Below are 19,869 nucleotides of genomic sequence, written 5' to 3' on the forward strand. Positions count from 1 at the left end.
GATCTCATCGAGGATGCGAGAGCTTCACGAGAGTCAGCTGATCAGGATTAGTGCAGGCGCGTGCGCATGGTGCAGCGCTTCCCGATTGGTCGATACCTCGGCTAGGACGTGCAAGGTCGTCCGGGCTGTCAAAATCAGCTGACGTCGGAACGACCAATCAGCTGACGACTGAGTTTAAGAGAATTCCCCACCGTCAGAGGTTTTAGTTCTATGTTGCCCGATTTTTCGATATTTATTTGAGTGTAAACTTAGTTTCTAGTTTGTTAATCGAACAAAGGAGACATTCTCGGATCATGCCAGTTTACGATGCGCGTAATTGACTCTTTGGAGTGCGATTTGAGATTTTTTTATAAGTACATCATAAATAACAAGCTTGAGATACAACGTTAAATACTTTTAATATGAGGAATTTGTGAGATTTATTTCTCTTAACAAAATTCTATCTACTCTACATATATTTAAAATTTTTTCCTGAAGACTATTGTCTTTTTTATGTATTATATGTATATATCTTATATTGTTTTATATCCTTCTTATTGAAGCGTGTTATCTTTTATATAGACAGACAGACAGACAGAGAGAGAGAGAGAGAGAGAGAGAGAGAGAGAGAGAGAGAGAGAGAGAGAGGCGGGGTGAAATTTAATTAATCTTAAATTTAATTAATCTTTTGGTATAATTAATTTCAACTGCAGTCTTAATTTATGTATTAACTTTGTATTAAAATGCAAAATTCGGCTCTTCGATGCGTCATTGCGTTCAAGTATCATGTGTCCGTAGGCAGTAAAATTGCACTGGCTATAAATTATGTGTTCATATGCGCAACATGTCTCGTGGCTTTTCTTCCTTGTGAGTCACGTCGTCCGCCGTTCCACGGTCACATGTACCTCCTAATATCGCGGGGAACAGGCCAGGACCGTGTCGGAAAGCGGCGTACGTATACGCAGCCGACTCGATGGAAAATTTAACCGCCACGTCATCCGACATTGCGCCGCGCCGTAGCGAGAAAACTCGGGCGGACGGATAAAATTGTCACGGAACTGCTGCGTTACGTAAAATCGTGGGGCGGAATTGCGGCATGCTACATTTTGGCAACTGACGTGCAAAAACATTTCCTTCTCTTTTTCGCAGCGCGTGCGTACGTGCGTATGCGTGCGTGTGTGTTACATGCATGTTATTGGCACGATTTCGACAGGTATGTGCCGAGAGTCGCACCGATGCGCCGCGCCGCTGGCCGCATGCAAGTCCGCGATATAGTCAGTAATTCAAATAAAGTTCTTCTCGTGATTCAAGATATGTTCCAAGTTTTAAAATGTTGCTCTAATCAAAATATTCGAATATTAACATATGGTTCTTTACATTAGTTTAATATAAATATTTGAGCATTATAAAGAGACATAATCACATTCCGTCTCTCAGTCGGTGAAATTTTTTATCACGTAATCTAAATAAAAAATAAGTAAATAAAATAACAGGTCATTGAAAACTAATCACTGAAACGGTCTGAATTCGACGCGTAACACGTGCAAACAGCGAAATAACACAGAATCGAAAACGAGAAAACTGTAAATGGGTATATATAGCTCGTGGCAAATGCGCGTAGGTGTGCACGAGGGAGGTGTTCGCCAGGCAAGTGTGGGCTGACTCTGAGGGGATAAACGAAACTGGGTCACCCCTGGGAACCGGAGGGAGCCTGGCTCGCATCCGGGTAGAGGAGAGAGCCTGCGAGTGTTGGTGGTAACTCGGTACAACACTTACAGTAGTATCGACGAAGGAAATTACCAGCTCAGGAGAGCTCCTTTTTCGCGAATCTCCTGTTAATCATCTTCCGAATAATCTCTCATGTCATATTTCAATTCACGGCAAATAACTCCCTTATATATCATGAGATATATTTTCAATTATATTTTGGAACGATAGACTAATTATGTTATCGTAATCGTATAACCTCGTGCACAATGTAAAACATATCTAAAAATATAATTAAATAAATTGCAATAAAACGAATTATTACTGCGTTGAATTTGTATTAATGTATTAATGTACTGAATACTACGACTGTCAGTCGATCATAATTTTTCAGAATAGCTATTAGAATGAGAAGTAATACTCGATTCAACTATGAGATATTTTAACGTACCGTAATTTATAGTAACTCAAGCTGACTCCCCTTTTGCAACGAATGACGTCGGCATCAGTTTAAACGCTCATGATTGGGTAGAGTCAAAGTATCGCTCGCAAAAGTTATAACGTGACTTTGTTTAATACCTTGCTAATGCTTTTATACGCGCCTCACGTAAATTTTTTATGAAATATATCAAAGGTTGTATCTTTTTCCCTTAGGCAGAACATGATATATAGTCAATCACACAAAATTTAATTGTTTCATGAACTCTTGGAACTAAAAAGAGATCTAAAATTTTGTAGCTGAGCTTTTATAACTCTGCTAATTACTGAGATATAAAATGTGCTGTTTAATATTGAACAACGTTTATACCGCAACTTGGATATATCGTTAATTTAATAAGGTCAAATCTGTATTTTGTCGAGCTTTAATATCTATGAGCAAAAATATCCGTTTTCAAAAAAATTCGGAAAAGGTTTTAATTAGAGCATCCGAAGAAATCAAATCAGCTGTTAATAAACACAACAACACGACGTGATTGCGTAATACACGCGTTACGTATACGACGACGATGAGTATAGCTCTCTTCCTCTTCCCGCACATTCGTTATACGTGTAATATATTCACAATCTCTAAAGTACAAGGCTACGAGAGAGTAGGCTACTAGTTCGCAAAGAACGTACTATCGCAGCAATACGTTATACGAGTCAACGCAGCCACTTGGAAATATAGTCTGCAATCTGCTTTAAAAGAGAAAACAATTTTCTCGCTCGAATTCATTAACGTACAGAGTATGAAATAAAAAAATCTCAGAACACGCAAAAGCATATATTATTTACGAGAATTAACCTTTAACATCTTATCTTACTAAATATCACGGTCATTGATTAACAAAAGGTTATTATTAAGTTATGATAATGTAAGATATGGACAAATTAATGTAGATCTAGCACGAATTGTCAGAATCGCAAAGGGTTAAAGCATAGCGCGAGAACGCAATATTTAAAAGATATATATATATATATATATGTAGGTCTAGAGGTATGTTCCGGGACTGTTTACGTTTTTTGAAATGTACAGTCCTGGAATATAACGCATATATATGTAATCAGATTCAAAAAATTGTCCCGAAACGTGCCGTAGGACATGAATTTTTTCCAGGACAGTCCTGGAAACTGCCAAATGTCCTGGAATATACCGATGTAAAAAAATAAAAGTCCCGGAACATACTTCCGGACCTACATATATATATATATATGCGAGTCTAACAATTGAAATGATTTGTATTCTCCATTTTACTCTATTTTTTCTCGCGCCGATTATTCTTCGGATTCTTCCGGTGGTAGAGTCCACAAATGCATACAAGTAGATATATATGTGATATGTTTGTATGGTCATAAACTAGAGATCTCTATAGTTTCGACGTGCGCTCGCGCGCGCATCCTCGCCGGTCGCCGGGACCGCTCCTGGGGAAAGGTCAGACAGTCAGAGGCTAACCTAGTGACTGGAATTAGGTCAACCTCTGACGGGGACCGTTCTCGCGTCCCCACTTTCCCTGAACACGCGGAAGAGTCCACGTTGTTGCATTCACAGCCAGGCGAGGTTGCACGTAGCCGACTTCCGACAGTTCCGACTCGATATCGTTTGGAAGAATCGAAATCTCGGTTGATCGAAGGTAAGCAGCTGTCCTTGCTGTCTGCTTATTGTTAGTAAGTACTTCTTACGAAGTACATGATATCGAGATATAATTGCGTTATGGGATAAATGCGATGTAATATTTTCCGATATACCGTGGGCTCGAATATAGGTTGATTTTAATCTTGAGAAAATAAGGTTTTAATTTTTCTCTGTTTTAGAAAAAATTACTGTTGTTTCGGTTATACCGAAGCCATTAAAGTTCAATTTGCACTTAGAATTGATCGATTCTATTTGGTGATACATATGTCGATCAATGAACATACATATTAATAACGAGAAAAAAATTGTTACGTTCGCGTAATTAGGATACGATCGCGTCTCCTTAATCTTTTATTTCTTAAAATTTATTGCATCCTTAATGTCGCTCAAGGTCAACAAGCGTGAGCGTATCTCTATATCCATTGCTCACACAGATGAGAGTAAAAGCTGCTTCCTTTGGATCGATACACCCGTTCCTTTCCCCGTCTTTACGATCTCGATGTTCTCTGCGCTTCTTGCTATGACCATGTTTCCGAGATAGCGAGGTATCGTTATTTGTGCGAGGAAACTTATATTTTCTATTGTTTATTTTTACAATCTGTTGATTTTTATTTTTATCCAAATAATTATATTTGGGGGTAATTCGAAACTCTACGATATTAAGAAATATTTTAACAATTTTATATGCAATTCTTATCAGGCTATGAATAATAGATTGTACATTTTTGATATTCCGAATTTATTTTCGAAATTCCGCTTCATTACATATGTGTCAAGTGGTCATTGCCATATAAGGGTGAATATCATTCTTCGCGCAATTAAGAGGGATTATATAGGGGCACGAGCTCTCGGTGCACACCTCCATCGGATAAGAGGTAGCCTCATTCACGAAAGCCTCTATGAAACTCGTTGAATTTGTCGCTCGTTTTACGAGGGTTTTATATTCCGAAGATTTTTCCATGGTCTAAATATGTATCTTTGTGATTCCCAAATTTTAACTACCATTTTCGTCAGCTATCAATATGCGTCTATCAATGTTAAAGTATTAGTTTTCCTTGAAAAACTGCTTGATACATAAAAAAATTTTAAATAGCACATAAACATGCCATGCTCTCTATCATTATAGCGTCAACGGTGCTTGAGACTCGGCGCATCGACTGCATTATATATCAATACTCGTTCATATTTCATAAAGTAATAATTCCGTTATATCTGGTTAACCATTACATCATCTAAACTATAGTCGTTATCAATTACGAGGGTAAATTTAACTTTGAAGCATCTTTTCTGGTATTTTATGTTACATATTATGTTACATGTTTTAAAATATAATTTATATAATTTATATATTATCCTTCTATTGTCATCTTTCTATCATCCACACATTTATTTCCATTGGTTTACATCCATTTTTTCCGTGTCTTTACAAGTTGTCTGTACAGATGTAAAAAATCAATGCTTGCTATATTATTATCACCTACTATTAATGTCATATATATGTTGTTATTATTACTACTACTATTCTACATTCTATATTTTCTACGCGCGATATCGTGATAGTCTGATAGGTGCAAACCGTGACATTGAGCGCACAGTAGTTACGGACTTTGCTTTGCAGTCGAGCGACCGCGGCTACGCGCCCCGACCGCCACGTGTTGCTTCAACTCCCCTACAACCACTCCTCGCATTTGCGGTATGCCTGACGTACAACGTACAAGTAGAAAAGTTGTCGGTTACCAGTATCGCGTGTATTAAAAAAGACCTGATTTTAACGTTTTCAGAAGTGTATGCTGCAAAATTTAAAACAATGACTAATTATTGTAAAATTACTGATCCCATCACAGAACTGTGAAAAGCTAATCTATCATTTCAATGACATAATATTTTATTAATTGTATTTTTTACGTTGAATTATTTTTGTATGTTTTTTTTGAATGTTTTTTCGTTCGTTTTACATTCAAAGAACAAGAGGCCGATCTTTAATATCAAAGCGAATCTTGCTTCCGCTGGAAGAGCAATTCTTTTACATAATTGTGCACAGCAATATCCGTTTCGATTTTCGCACGAATCCTTTTTTCCGTGCCAACAACGACGAGGTTCGACCAGCCAAACGTTTGCATTTTCACTATCGCATCTTTATCGTTTCCACAATGATCCGCAATGATTTCTACAGTTATCAAAGACTGAATCAGTGATCCCAATCGATCGAATTTGTTTTCAACCGCTCTTGTTTCGCGTTACTAGTGAAAGCGCTTTTAATTATTCCGGATACGCGACATACGATCAATTAACCGCGCTTAAACTGCACGACGGTAAACCAAGAATAGCTTCATTATGCGCGTTGCATTGAATGACGTAGCCAAAGAACATGTAGCGTGTTGTGCACCGGCTCTCAATTACATAACAATGATATTTAGTCTGACTAATACGTCTATCCTGCACGTATGCGTCTCTTACCGCATCACCAGCGCACGCCGCGATAAAAACAAGTACGTCTCTCGCGAGGTGTATAATCGCATCAACGTTAACAGATAGCAAACAGCGAGATAATTTCGGGTGCAATGCACGATCACACAGTCCAAAATGAGAAAATGTCACATTTCTTTTTCTCGAACCTATTTGCTTTATTTTCTTTATTTTCTTTCAACTATAATACTTTGCTATTATATATTTTTTATGTCATTATTATATGGTCACACGCGATATAATTTTTATAACGATATTTTGTGAGAAAATAAGAATGGTATTTAATAATAGCCGCGAGAGCTGTGTAATATGTAAATTCGTCTGCAGCTATTGCGAAGCACGTCAAGTTTGTTTCCTTGGTCTTTTCTTATATAATCAGTGCTCGCGTTTGACGGTCGCCATGTTACCGCGTCTCTCTCTCTCTCTCTCTCTCTCTCTCTCTCTCTCTCTCTCTCTTCCTCTTCTCTCTTCTCTCTTTTCTCTTTTCTCTCTTTATTCGCGTTATATCGCGTAGTAGGAGAGCTCCTGGTTCTGAACGATAATCGACTCTCTCGAGTGCGCGTGTGTGTTAGAGTGGCGTAGGAGGATGGGGTACAGAAGGAGGAGGGCATGAGGGGTGAGCAGCGAGCTAAAGGTGCCTCCTCGACTCCTCCGCGACACACTGCACCCTGCATCGGTCGCGGGCGCGCGCGCGCGCGCGTGCGAGTGGGGAGCGGCTGTTCGACCGTAGGAGAGAGGTGGGATGGAAGGAAGGGGTCGGGATGGAGGGCAGGGGGTATCGTGACGGGGACAAACGGGCCGCGACCGAGAAAACGGTGCAGGCAGCGCGCGCGCAGGTGCGCTCCCCGGTTCCTGGCGTTGTATTGCGTGTGCCGTGTCTGTCGCGATTGCCGCGATGCGAGATGGCGAGACTTAAAGGCTCGTTTACACCATGTCGGGCAGAGCGACGTGTCGCGTCCCGTCCCATCGCCTCGTCTCGCGTTTCGGTAGTGATGAAAATGACGATCCACACACGACGATGACGATGACGACAACTGCCAACGGCGTGTAGTAGTGGTAGTAACAGCGGTGATAGTGTGCGACGATGATGCAGTAGTGGTAGCTGTCTAAGATTAAGTCGACCCAGGTTTCTACACTCGCCTGTGCCAAGGGAGAGATGCACGTTGCTCCTCGTCGTCCCTCGACCACCCACCTGTCACGGTTTCTTCGGTTCTTCTTCTTCTTCTTTTACTCCTCTTCCTCCTCTTCCCTTTACTACTACTTCTCGCCCGTCACATACCGTGTCTTTCGAGGACGTCCCATGTCGGAGCACCTCGAGAGTAACGCACTTGTTTGTGTAAGCTACGTTTCGCGCGATTGCTCGCATCGACATTGAGGGACTCGATTACTTAATTCTGCGTTAATCCACTTTGAAGTCATTTTGAAATCTTTTCTCTTTTTTCTTAACGAAAACTTGATGAATTAATTTTTTTATTTAGTTGTAAAGAAAATTATTTAGTTAATGAAAATCGTAATTTTCCATAGTTAACTAAAAGTAGTCATAACATTTCAAACGTAGAAAGTTATTATCTATCATGTGTGGAAAGTTTCATTGAAATTGTTTTTCCACGTCGGAAATATTTTCTTGTGCGCGATGTGTTTGATGCAATATTGTAATTTCTTCAAATATACTAAACGAGACTTCAGAGACTTTATTACATTTCGTTGCATTGACATGGGAAGTGACAAGTGTTTCTTACAAGTTCAATGACTTATAATTCCATGTCATACTTAATCCTAGATATATATCTAACAACAGCATGTTTTGTATTTCACGCTAAAATGACCATCGAGAAATTTTCAAAGATAACTAAACTGAGAAAATTTATGTTTTATATATAATATAAAATTTGCATTTTTATTAATGATGTCGCTTATTATTCGTTTGCTTTTAATGCGATTTTGAGAACAGGCTATTTGTGCACTGGCAGTCAAAAAGTATCATTTTTCTCATTTAATTATATTATACATACGTTATATTCTTAGTAAGTAATTAAGAGACAACATTCACAGAGTTGTTAGATTGTAAGTCGAACGCGCGCATAAAAGAACGATATTATAGATGAATCAATAGATATCAATTCTAAAGATTGATAATCGCTTTCCGGACAGAGACATTGCCCCATTGTCAAATAATAAAAAGATGTTATTACCTTTTGACGTAAGATATGAGAGAATTACCGTTTTGTCACTCTGGGAAGAACTCGTAGCGTTAGGAGGCATATTCGCTATTATTACACTATATTCGATTATTAGTCGCGAAAGTGCACGTGCGCACGTAGTGGCATGCGCTCGATAATTAGCAAGAATTATATACGCGCGACAACGCAACGAAGGTCGCCTGGCCGCGGTCCGCGGAAACTCACGCGCGAGTATAGGCTGATTATTGGACGCGTCCGTGCTTCGAGCTAACGCGCGAATCGATCGTTTCGGTAGGGTGACCCATATCCCGCGTAAAAGTCTACGGAAGAGAGCAGCGAGTGATTTGATCAACAATTGTGCAATATGTCGATTGATGACTACATGCGTGTCGATATATCATTGGCTATGAAATTCAGTAAAACAGATGCAAATTCACGCGCGCAAATTTGCGGAAGAAACGATCAATCTACAATTTATCTGACACCTTTTTCTCCCGACTTTCATTCATTTCTTTACTCCTTTTGCAATAGTAGACACTAGACTAAATTACATATCTCGATTTATTTATATATATATATTTTGGATTTTCGTTTCTGTAATGTAATACATTGTTTATATTCTGTTCTTTAGATTTTATTTTTCTTAAAGGTACTTAAAATTGAACTGATAAGAATCGCTATTCGTTTTCCGCTGCTTATTCGCGTCTAGTTTTATTTCTATTTTTTAATCTCTTCTTTTTTGTGTTAATTTATTAACATCGTGATATGCAACGTACGTATTATCAACAACATATTATTGTGTGAGTATATTTTGTAATGTTTAGACATAAAAGAGAATATATTTTTATTTAAAATTATGAAAAAATGTGACAAGAGAATATGAACAAAAGTGAACAATTTATCATGGATCTTGCGTTCAAGAAATTCAGATTTGCTGTTGCTGATGCAAAATAGAATTATGGTAGTTGGCAGTTGAAATTAATTTCATGCAAACCGAACTCTAGCATAATCTGCGACTTGGACGATAAAGCGGTTCGAGCTGCGCTCCGCGTCGAACTCGATAACGTTTCGTTTAATTAATCGACTACAGGGAAAGATATTTTCGTGCTAGTTCCGGAGACGGTCTATCATATAACATTTTTAATTGAAGACACTGTGTTTTTTTTGCATTGAGCTGTTAGTTCATTATAAAAGTAAAAGTAATGTAATAAAAACAGAGAGAGAGAGAGAGAGAGAGAGAGAGAGAGAGAGAGAGAGAGAGAGAGAGAGAGAGAGAGATATTTTTCTTACGCTAATCATGTTAAAGTAAATGATTAATTTAACTAATTTATTAGATACATTGTCTAAGTCATTATTCGATAAATGTGAGAAATTTGGCATTTTCAAAGCATACTAGAGATGACCAATTTATCACGATACTATATTTAAGTAATTAATGAGATATTCAATGAAGGAATTTCTTATATATCGCGAGATGGAAGTGATTTGGAAAATAATAACTCGATGCAATACCCAAAGGTCACCCTAGGGGACCAGGAGGCTAAGATATTCGTTTAAGATGAGCCAAGTAACCCTGGACTTTTTCGCAACCCTGATAATAATGGGACCAACCCCGGTGCTGGCACGTCGCATGTTCTCTGGCTACGCGATAATGTTTCGAGGTTAAGTAGTGGATGATGGGGCGTGTGTGGCCCAGCGCCACGCATCTTGGCATAGCTTTTTCGGCCACGCGATTGCATAATCGCGCGACGCGGCACTTACCCGGATCGTCCACGTTAGTCGCGCCTAGTTCGCCGTGCGGTCTCGTCGCGTATTTATTTTCTTTTTATTTCGAGCAGCGCGAGCTCCGTCGAGTAGTTATAGATAATTCTAGCTAGTGATTAGCGTTGATAGTGCATGAGATAGCATTAAGATCACCGCGCGAATTTCGACGCGCGAATACGACGATATTCATCATGCGTCGCGATCGTGGAAGAAACGAGATTTAACTGCTCTTAAAAATCTTGACGGTACAAAAAAACGTTTAGTAACGTTTAATATAAATTTGAGAAATTATATCGCATCTTGGAAAGAAAAGTGTCACTATTGAAAAAGCACAAATTTCCGTGTGGCTCGGTGTGGTTGACATCGAGAGCGTGACTTTTCGTTTGTCGGTTCGCATAATCAATCGATCTGACTTTGATTTTCTTTGTCGTTGAGTTCATCACGTCATCGCGTCGATGCCGTCGGCGTCGTCACGTATATCCTCGGAAAGAGCGACGTGCCATTGCTATTAGCGACGTCGTCGCGAGGTGACGATGTCTGAGTCGGAGGATATCTGTCATGCCGATCTCTGATCTGACTCGATCCGTGGAAGGCACCGTGGTGTGCATCGTGGTAGCACGGTAGAATCGATCGTTAAGCTCGTTTAACGGCAAAGTGGTCCAATTACATCGTTACCGCCGAAGCGAACGTCGCTTTGGATTTCCCACTATGTTGTTTCGCTTCTCTTTTCTCGTTCTTCCTTGAATATCGTCCGTCGTCGTATTCTATTTCAATTTATCTTAATTCGTTGCAGTTGCAAAAATTTAATTCTGCAATGGGAATAGAATAGATGTAAATCAAATTATAGGGAATGCAACGCACACGCCAAAATTTTCCTGTACATGCGAGACATCCTGTACGCGCTTTTTGCCGCAATGACAAGTTAATTAACGCATGTATAAAAGCGTTGAGGTAAAAGCGAGCGTGAGTCTTTTCTTGGAGTACATTTTGAAATATTGTTTATGAAATCCGGAGTTAGTTTTCAATCGATCACGCTTCTTTTAACCAGTGATCTGTTAGAGAATTTTGAGTCAACTTTTCTTTTTACACAGATATTGAAACACACATTTATAAGCTCCGAATTACATGTATAATATCAAATTATGTTTCTATATAATTTCCGACTTGGTCATAGTCTCACAGAGAGGTTCCATCTTTTACGGAAATGTCAAGCTTTTGGCACGCGCGTTCGTTAAGAAGCAACGAGACGAAGCCGAGCGTGCACGCACGCACCGGATTGTATAACGCCTGGCCTGATGCGACTGGAAACGTCGAACCGTTTCTACTTGGCTTGCTGTTTGCGGCTAGCGCTGCCGCTGCAGTTACTGGCTCATGCTCCTGCTCTAGGTCGGGTTTAGTCGCGAGCAGCTCTAGTCGCGTCGCTTAGTCGTCGCGCGTATTGCTCGCGAGTCGCATGGCATTCGTACGCGATATGTAATATTAATTTCGCACTTCTTTTTGCGCAATCCGACGCGTGATTATCCCGGGAATTATATCATCGATCGCGACGGAATGATCAAAGGATTTCACCTCGTTCGGACGTTGATATAACGTTAGTAAAATTACATATCGTGAGAAATCTAGATCATCTTTGAATCGCAATTACATCGTACGGAAAGCGTCCGCACGTTTCAATCTTTGGGTCTGAAGAGTCATCTTAAACATCTTCATCTTATACAGTTCAACATTTTTTTCTTCTCTTTGGAGCCAGTCTTGATTGGCGCATTCAACTCTACAGTTATACAGGGTATATTTGACGTCACAGATTGAACATTTGATCGATTCCGCAAATGTAAATCGATATCGCTCTATCATCTATCGTGCTGTACGCCGTTACTTCCCGAGATTGATTTCTATTCCGCGAGCGGAGATTTACTTGGCATGATAAATGCCACGCTCACGGTCCAAGGTCGTGATTGTGTAACGCTATTGCTCTAGAGCGGCCTGACTGTACGTGAACACGCTTGTAAATTGCAATTGTCTCTCCTTGATTCTTTTCACGAACGGCCGCAACCGCGAAATACGCGTCTCATTGAAAGTCGCCGCGAGTACATTCCTCGCTGCATTTCTCGTTGTGAAACAATAAACGATTTCGGATCTCTCATCTCTCATCTCGAGTTTTTCCTCCGTTATCTCTCTGTTACGGCGATCGATCGCCGTAAGGAATTTGACGATGTCTCGACACGCCCGATCGCCGATTACGCGCGTAAGGTCACGACGCGGCTGGTCAAACGGAATCACCTGCCGCGCCAGGATAATTTTGGATCGCGCGATGCACCTGTTGCGGACTATTGCGGAGGCAAGGTCGCACGAGTACACGATTGTGCAATCCGTTCCGCGTGTCTAAAACGGCCGCCGATCGACTGCATTCGGCAACTGGCTCTACTCCCCGCGTCGCGTCGCGTCGCGTCGTTCCCCTGATACAGTTGCAGCCGTGGTGCCGCAGTTGCCGCTAGTTAATCACGAGGAATAATCGATGTCGACAACGCTACTGCACTGCGGAGTGCGGTCGCTTTCTTGACTTTGGCGGTCTCAAGAGAAGACGGGTCTCAAAGTGCATCCGCGAACAATATATTCCTGCGGCAGTCAATCGCGCTCTCGATTATCGGTGAAATATCAATCAAGTTCCAACAATTAAATCCCTTCCGAGATCGCACGATTAGTGCGTGACGCATACCGCGTGTGGATGTCTCGAAATGCAGAAAATAACAATAGTGCAATAAAATGCATGTTTTTCTCGAGAGAGTTTAGTTAGAATTAATTCCAATTCGCGATAATCGCGCGGCGTTCCTGAGAGTTCGAGCAACTGACGTTTCCGTGGCCTACAAAATTAAAAGGATAAATGTCTTGTATTCGAACAAATAAGGCACCTGTTTCCTTCTAATTCCAAACCGTAGAACGAGATTGATTGCTCCAGTTTCGCGATATCGAATGTTCAGTATCGATCGTATAAACGCTGATACGGTTTCTCCTGGACTTTTGGACGAATTGTGCAACACAAGACAAGTTTGTTCGATGAATCTCAAATTAAAATTGGTACCGAAAGCAACGAAAAACTCATACGTGAATAGCATGATAGGGTAAACTCGGGTAAGATGGCCATACATGAAAGATGGCCAACCCATGTTCATTCGATGTTTCATGGCAAGCTAATTGATAGCTAGATTGAAAGAACGTAAGTTGGCCATCTTTCCTATATGGCCTGTATCTTATCCGAGTTTACCCTATGTAATAATCTCATAATTCTATGTGATGTCACGTTATTGTGAAAGCTCGAGGTAAAAAAAATAATCGACGACAGATAATCGTCTGTTTATCGCGCACTACCTCCTCCCCCTTTTCGATACTAAATTAGTTCGAACGAGACAATGAAATCTATAATCACGAGTTCTCGTAAATCAATTAGGCTTACAATAAAAAAAATTAATGTGCTCTGTTAAATAATTTATGTTGTGAATTATTTTGTGACGACATAGGAGGAGAAGGAATAATCCAAGTTGCAGACGAAAGATATATTAATGTATATATATTTATTTTATGTTGTATGAAACACACGCGGTGCCGGTGACTATTTCTATGACCCAGCTCTGTACTTTTTTTAAATGTAACAAGAAAATATTTTTTTATTGGTCTATAATAATCTCCCGTCATCGAGATAATAAATTATCTAGATATAGAGCATTTCGAGAATGTAAAGATTAAATAAATTCAAAATATATATAATGAGACGTTTCTCTGTAACTCAAAAGTTATCGTAACATCGGTGACTCGGCCTTGGGACTTGGGACGCACCGGTGGCGTCTATGAAAGGATTAGCTGTCTAAAAGCATCGAGAGAAGATGCACCAACTCCGTCAGTGTGCGCATTAACGGATCGCGCTAGTACGACGACGAAGAGACGCGTCTCGACGCCGCGCGCCGGAGCGTCGTGGCACCGGGGATAGTGGCTATTATTAGCAGCGTCGTCCTCTTCTCGTTTCGCGTTTCGAGAGGAAAATAGCATCAGCTGACATCCTTCTGGATGGCACGGCGCGCCCGAGAAACCCTTAACTCATTATCGCTGTTTTGAGAATTTTTGGTTGTCTATTCAAATTTATCGAGCACAACAATCGCAATTATCATCACTATCAAGATTTTTTTTACATATGTCGTGAAATGAAGATCTAATTATATGTCGGAGATAATCGCGTGACTTGAACGTCATTACATAAGTGTTTACATTTTTAGTCACACACACACACACACACGCACGCACACACGCACGCACGCGCGCACACATAATATTACTATCTAATGAGATATTTTGCTATTAATATCATAATAAATGAGATATCGCAACTTTATTGCAACTTGATACGAGGAAGAGTAAATTGGAAAGTAGATAAAGGGGAAAAAGGGGGATAGACTGCGAAGATTAACGAGTAAAAAGAGCATGAGAGTGAGTGGAGCGGAAGCGAGCCAATACGAGATTACAGGGCAGTTGGGGCTCGTGCCAGATGCGCGTTTACACGGGCCCTGAATACTGTAAATGCACTATCTGGTACGACATCTCTTCTGTCGCCGCCATCAGCTATCGTGTGACAGGACGTCATCTTTTCTAGCACTGAAAACGTAGATAAGTGTGCACACGATTAAAAACCGACATCATCGATACCAGATTGCGCAGTATCCTCATTGCGAGCGAGAGTGCCATATCAGGAAGTTCACGTATCGCCCTCCGGATTATCCCAAAACTTGCAGAGCTTGTGATAATTATATCGTGCATACCTCAATGTACATTATACATAATAATGTCTTCGTGAGAATTTTTTGTTTTATACAAGATTCTCAGGGGGACCTTTTATAATTTTAAATTAATAATAAACCCGGATTCGAGAGAAAGTTTAAATCAGAGAAAAAATCCCCAAATTTTTTAGCAATTTTAGATTCGATTACATTAATATTTTATAATAAGATTTAATTAAGATTTCGATTCAATAAAAATATAATGAACAATTTTTTCGATTTTCATATTTCCATTATGTTATCTCTGGTTTAAATATTACTCTTTTAATCTGTGAGAATAACCAAATGATTATATGATGGATCTCATATGAATTATCTTTTTCTGTAATTCGTTATATAAGTAGAGAGCACAGAAAAGTATGTCCATTATTTTTTGCCAAGTTTTTCTCTATTTGAAATATAATTATTACAGTATAATTATAACAGCGAAATGTGCGTTATAAGTTAAGAATATTATTCGCAAGTATTTCTCTAGAGATAAATAATAATTTAGTTAATCTGCATGTGTTTCTGAAGTATTAATGGTGTAATCACATAATCGCTAATTTTCATTCAGAAATATCAAATCTGTCTGGAACAATAATTGACGATAGACACTAATACTTACAGTTGATGTTTGCTGCGTAAAAACTTTAAACTTTGGACAATCGACAAATGAGTGATATGAACTTCTATGGTTAGTGTGAAATTGCTCGGTAATACGTCGGTGGTTCTGTAGAAAATAATTCTATGGGAAATCTGTTGGAAAACTGCACAATGTGTATGTGCTGCAATAAATAAATCCTGCTAAAAAGTAACTGTCATTGCCGTTTTCCACCCCATTCTCTTTCTATTCCGCGATATATCTCGCGGAGAAAGGGATTTTAGCAATTAAGCAAACGAATGCATGCTGGATTGATAAATGTGTGTTTTTTTTTTAATGCAATATCATCGGCAATGACAGTTTTTCTATGAATAAATGTGTAATGGCGTTCGACCGTTTGTGACGAGGGATTTGTTAATGGAGGTATGCTTGTTGCATACTCGTTTCATGTAACAAAGCCTCGCATATATGTAACAATTTATGCGCGCACACAAATATATACGCATACACATTGTTTATATACGTAGGATCATATATTCTGTTGTATCAAATGGCAATAAAAATCATCTAATGCGTTCTTCATTTAATTTCACCAGCGCCTTTATTAGTGATTAATTTGTAGACACAAATATATAAATTATATAGTTCTGAATATTTTTTTTCTGTAGTATTTAGATAATGAAATAAGAAGAAATATATTTCCGCTATATATCAGAATTATTTAATAATATATCGAATTTATCTCTCTGTGAACATTATTATTGATTAATATAAACAAAAACCTATTAGACTAGACCATTAATTCAAAATTAAATTCCTTATTTGCAAATATAGAGTTTAATAACTTTAGTTTAAGAGAGCTTGTTTTTTCCACTTCATATATTTTCATTCATCTTATCTGTGTTATCGATCATATTTGATAGGTTCATATTATAGATACAAAAAGAAGTGAAATCGCTCAACGAGCTGTCAAATTGCTTAGCGGAGTAAAACAACTTTTTAGCTACTTCAAAGTAAATATTTAACCGAAAATATTGTCAGAAAAAGGAGTATAGATGTGTGCTTTCGAGATGGATAAAAACGTAAAATCTTTAGATGATTACTTTAAGAGGATAATCGCATATTCGTACGCATAACTTCAAAATCCGGTAAAAAAGACATTGAATATCTTAAAATATATTATGTTTCTGTAATTTTGAAGTATTAACATTAAACATTAAAGAAATTTTAATAATTGATAGTACTGTTCTAGCTTTAGTTGAGACTGCGTTTTAAGGCCATTAGTAATGGCGCGCGTGGTTTGCTCGGACGAAGAATTGTAAACAAAATTCACGCGAATAATATTAGGCTACCAAGATCCTGATCGAGTCCTGACCATAGAGATATAAGACTAGAGTGCTAGAGAGACGAGTCGTATGCTAGCATAGTAAGAGGCTGCGATATAGGAATAGAAAAAGAACGCTGCATATAGGCCCCTTCTCAGACAAAGAGAAGGCTCTTTCTATTCCTATATCGCTTTTTCAGCTCGCTTGTGCGCACTCTTTCTTATATCTCTATGGTCCTGACCGAAATAGCACTTTCTCTAAATTGATTGTATATCATAGCGGTCGTGTTTCATTTATTATGTATATAATATCAGAAATTTCAATTTTTAGAAATTTTAATTACAGATAAATTATATACATTGTTGTGTTGCATTTGTAACGGTTAGACCTTGGCTAAGTTATCTATTACGTAAATTAGAAATCCTACGGTGCTTTTTAAATCTTCTTAAATGAAAATGGTATACGAAAAGAGAGAGAGAGAGAGAGAGAGAGGGAAGTAGATCCAGGGCGTAAACGGAAGCTCGAAGCTTGGTTAAAAATAATTGACTCTTACAGGAGCGGAGTGCCTCTTAGAGCCAGACATTCGAGGTATTGTCAGAGGCAAGGTCAATCGATAGAGAAACCTTGCAACACGTATGCCGCGCGAGTATTCCCTTTGGTAATCGCGTATTCCTCCCTCCTCCTCTCCTTCCTCCTCCCCCTCTCTGTCTTTCGTAAGTCACGCGAAATTTGAATGTGCGTTTCCGCGATTATGTATATGCACATTAGCATCGCAAATTTCATAGAATGCATTTTATAAGCGTTATTAAAATGATTACAATCAACAGTGCACAATCAGATACATTTGATGTTGGATACGTTGAAATACAAGAATTTTATTATACATTCGAGTTAATGTTATTTTTTTGCGTATACTTTCAAGTCATGGAGTGTCTAGTTTCAAGATGTCATTATAATAATTATGTAAGTAGTCAACTGATTGTCAAGTGATGGAAAAAGTTTATTGCTGTCTCACCGCGGAATCTACGCAGCCCATAATTTCGGCGTTTAATTAATATTGCTCCACATAAATTTATATATTGCTCTTCCATTATGTCATGTTAATATTTAATTTCAAGCTTGTACTACAAATTGTTTTATGTTAGTTATCCGCAATTTATCTGATTTTAATAAAATACAATTTTAAACGATTATTATATCACTAATGCATTAAAACGTATGAACTGTTGCGAAGTTTTGATTTTTTGGTACGTATATCCCACAAAATTAAAGATAAAACGGAAATAGCACAGAGGAAGAAAATGATCATCAGTCGAGCTTGAAGAATGGAGTATTTGGAAGCTCATCGGTCCAACAGATACATCTTTTTTCGTAATCGTTTAAAGGAAGAACTTTCTTTAGCGATCGGCATGTTGGCAGTGTGGTTAGCTGGTTGTGTGGTCAATCTATATGCACGACCGCTATCGGCACTGCAGTTATGACGGTCGCAAATCTGCACTGCTACTAGGAGAAACATTGTCGACCTCGAATATGGAAAGTTACTTGAACATGAGAATCGTTCAATCGTCTGAAATTTAATAGCATTAGAAGAATATTGATGCTATCGACCCCTCTTCAAGTTGAATCTGCTATTTAAAAATCTTTTCGTTTTACGTATTATACAGGGTGCTTCTTAGCTATACGTATACCAATATTTCAGAAGTTGGCGCTAGAATCCACAGAAAGAAAAAAAGTCAGATGAATATAGGCTTAATTTTAGGCGGCACATCTTAAAATCATAATATATATCATAGCATCAGAATATATCATAGTCTGTATCAAGTGTCGAAGGCGAGCGCCACTTCGAAATATCTATATAGGGCGATGCAAACGCACAACTGAACCGTTTTTATTTTGCTTCCAGATCAGCCTACGTATCTTTCGGAGGTCTGCTGATGAGGCTACAAGGCGATGCGAACAATCTGCACGGCTTCGAGATAGATCAACATATGTATTTACTAATGAAGAAACTTGCATTTTAATATTTGCGATTATTGTCAATTTTTTATCATTTAAAAATTTTTTCAACAAATGTATCTATCAGATGATAATCTGAAGAAACTTGCATTTCATGTTTTAATATATAATACTGAACACATCAATTACTGATTTATTATCATTTTTGTACAATAATATGGATTTATTATCAATTAGAGAGAGAAAAAGACAGAAAAATGCCATTTACGGTCCAGACTTGGTAGCCTAATAATAATATTGTGTGAGAATTTTATACTTTTTCCAAACTCAGTACACTGCGTGTTTTTTTTTGTCGGTCTTTAAAACACAGCTCCCTTGTTCGAACAGTAAACTCTCCATACTTTAAATCGATAATCGATTTAAATTTTGATAGCAAATAAGCATCCTCATTAAGTCATTGTAAAGAATTTATTGCGAAAAATATCACCCCAGCCAGGGTGCAAACCTGGATTTCTTTACATTCCCGTGACAGGCGTCTTTACCAATTCGACCACTAAGACATGGGTAAAGACCGACAAGAAATTGGTGCGCAGTGTACTGAGTTTGGAAAAAGTATATAAGAATTCAAACAATATTATTATTAAACTACCATTATCAATATCATATTGGTTCACTTGTTTCACGTATTATTATTGGATTGGATTTATTATATTTATATAAATTTTTTGTCTACTTTAAAGCTTTTTATTTAGGCAGCATCACAATGACTTCACGTTTCAAATAAATTATAAAATGACTTGAGCTTACTACTGTGATTACCACTAGAACTTAAGAGAAATAAAAATATTTTTCATGTGTGTTGGAACCTTTTTTATTTGCCAATTCCAGCTCCATCATCGGTTGCAGGTTGCAGATTGCTAAATGTCAAGTAGTAATAATAATTTGATTAATGGAATAATTTTTAAATGGAAAG

At 38.4% G+C, this 19,869-nt stretch overlaps 1 protein-coding gene and 1 long non-coding RNA gene across 4 annotated transcripts in view; both read left to right on the top strand.

The window, feature by feature from the left end:
- Rpb8 (DNA-directed RNA polymerases I, II, and III subunit Rpb8) overlaps positions 1-19,753 on the top strand; it is a 53,120-nt gene extending 33,367 nt beyond the window's left edge. For all 3 annotated transcript variants that reach the window (XM_071778156.1, XM_071778157.1, XM_071778155.1), the window contains one exon: positions 18,844-19,753. In XM_071778156.1, the coding sequence (XP_071634257.1) occupies positions 18,844-18,961 (118 nt within the window). In that variant the 3' untranslated portion in view covers positions 18,962-19,753. The remainder of the gene's footprint in view (positions 1-18,843) is intronic.
- On the top strand, positions 11,807-16,192 carry LOC139812962 (uncharacterized). Its single transcript, XR_011731989.1, has 2 exons — positions 11,807-13,284; positions 13,998-16,192. It is a non-coding gene; the product is annotated as an uncharacterized lncRNA (long non-coding RNA).
- Positions 19,754-19,869: the final 116 nt, after the last annotated feature.

This window comes from Temnothorax longispinosus, chromosome 5, assembly GCF_030848805.1.
Source record: "Temnothorax longispinosus isolate EJ_2023e chromosome 5, Tlon_JGU_v1, whole genome shotgun sequence".
In the NCBI taxonomy this organism is placed as follows: domain Eukaryota; kingdom Metazoa; phylum Arthropoda; class Insecta; order Hymenoptera; family Formicidae; genus Temnothorax; species Temnothorax longispinosus.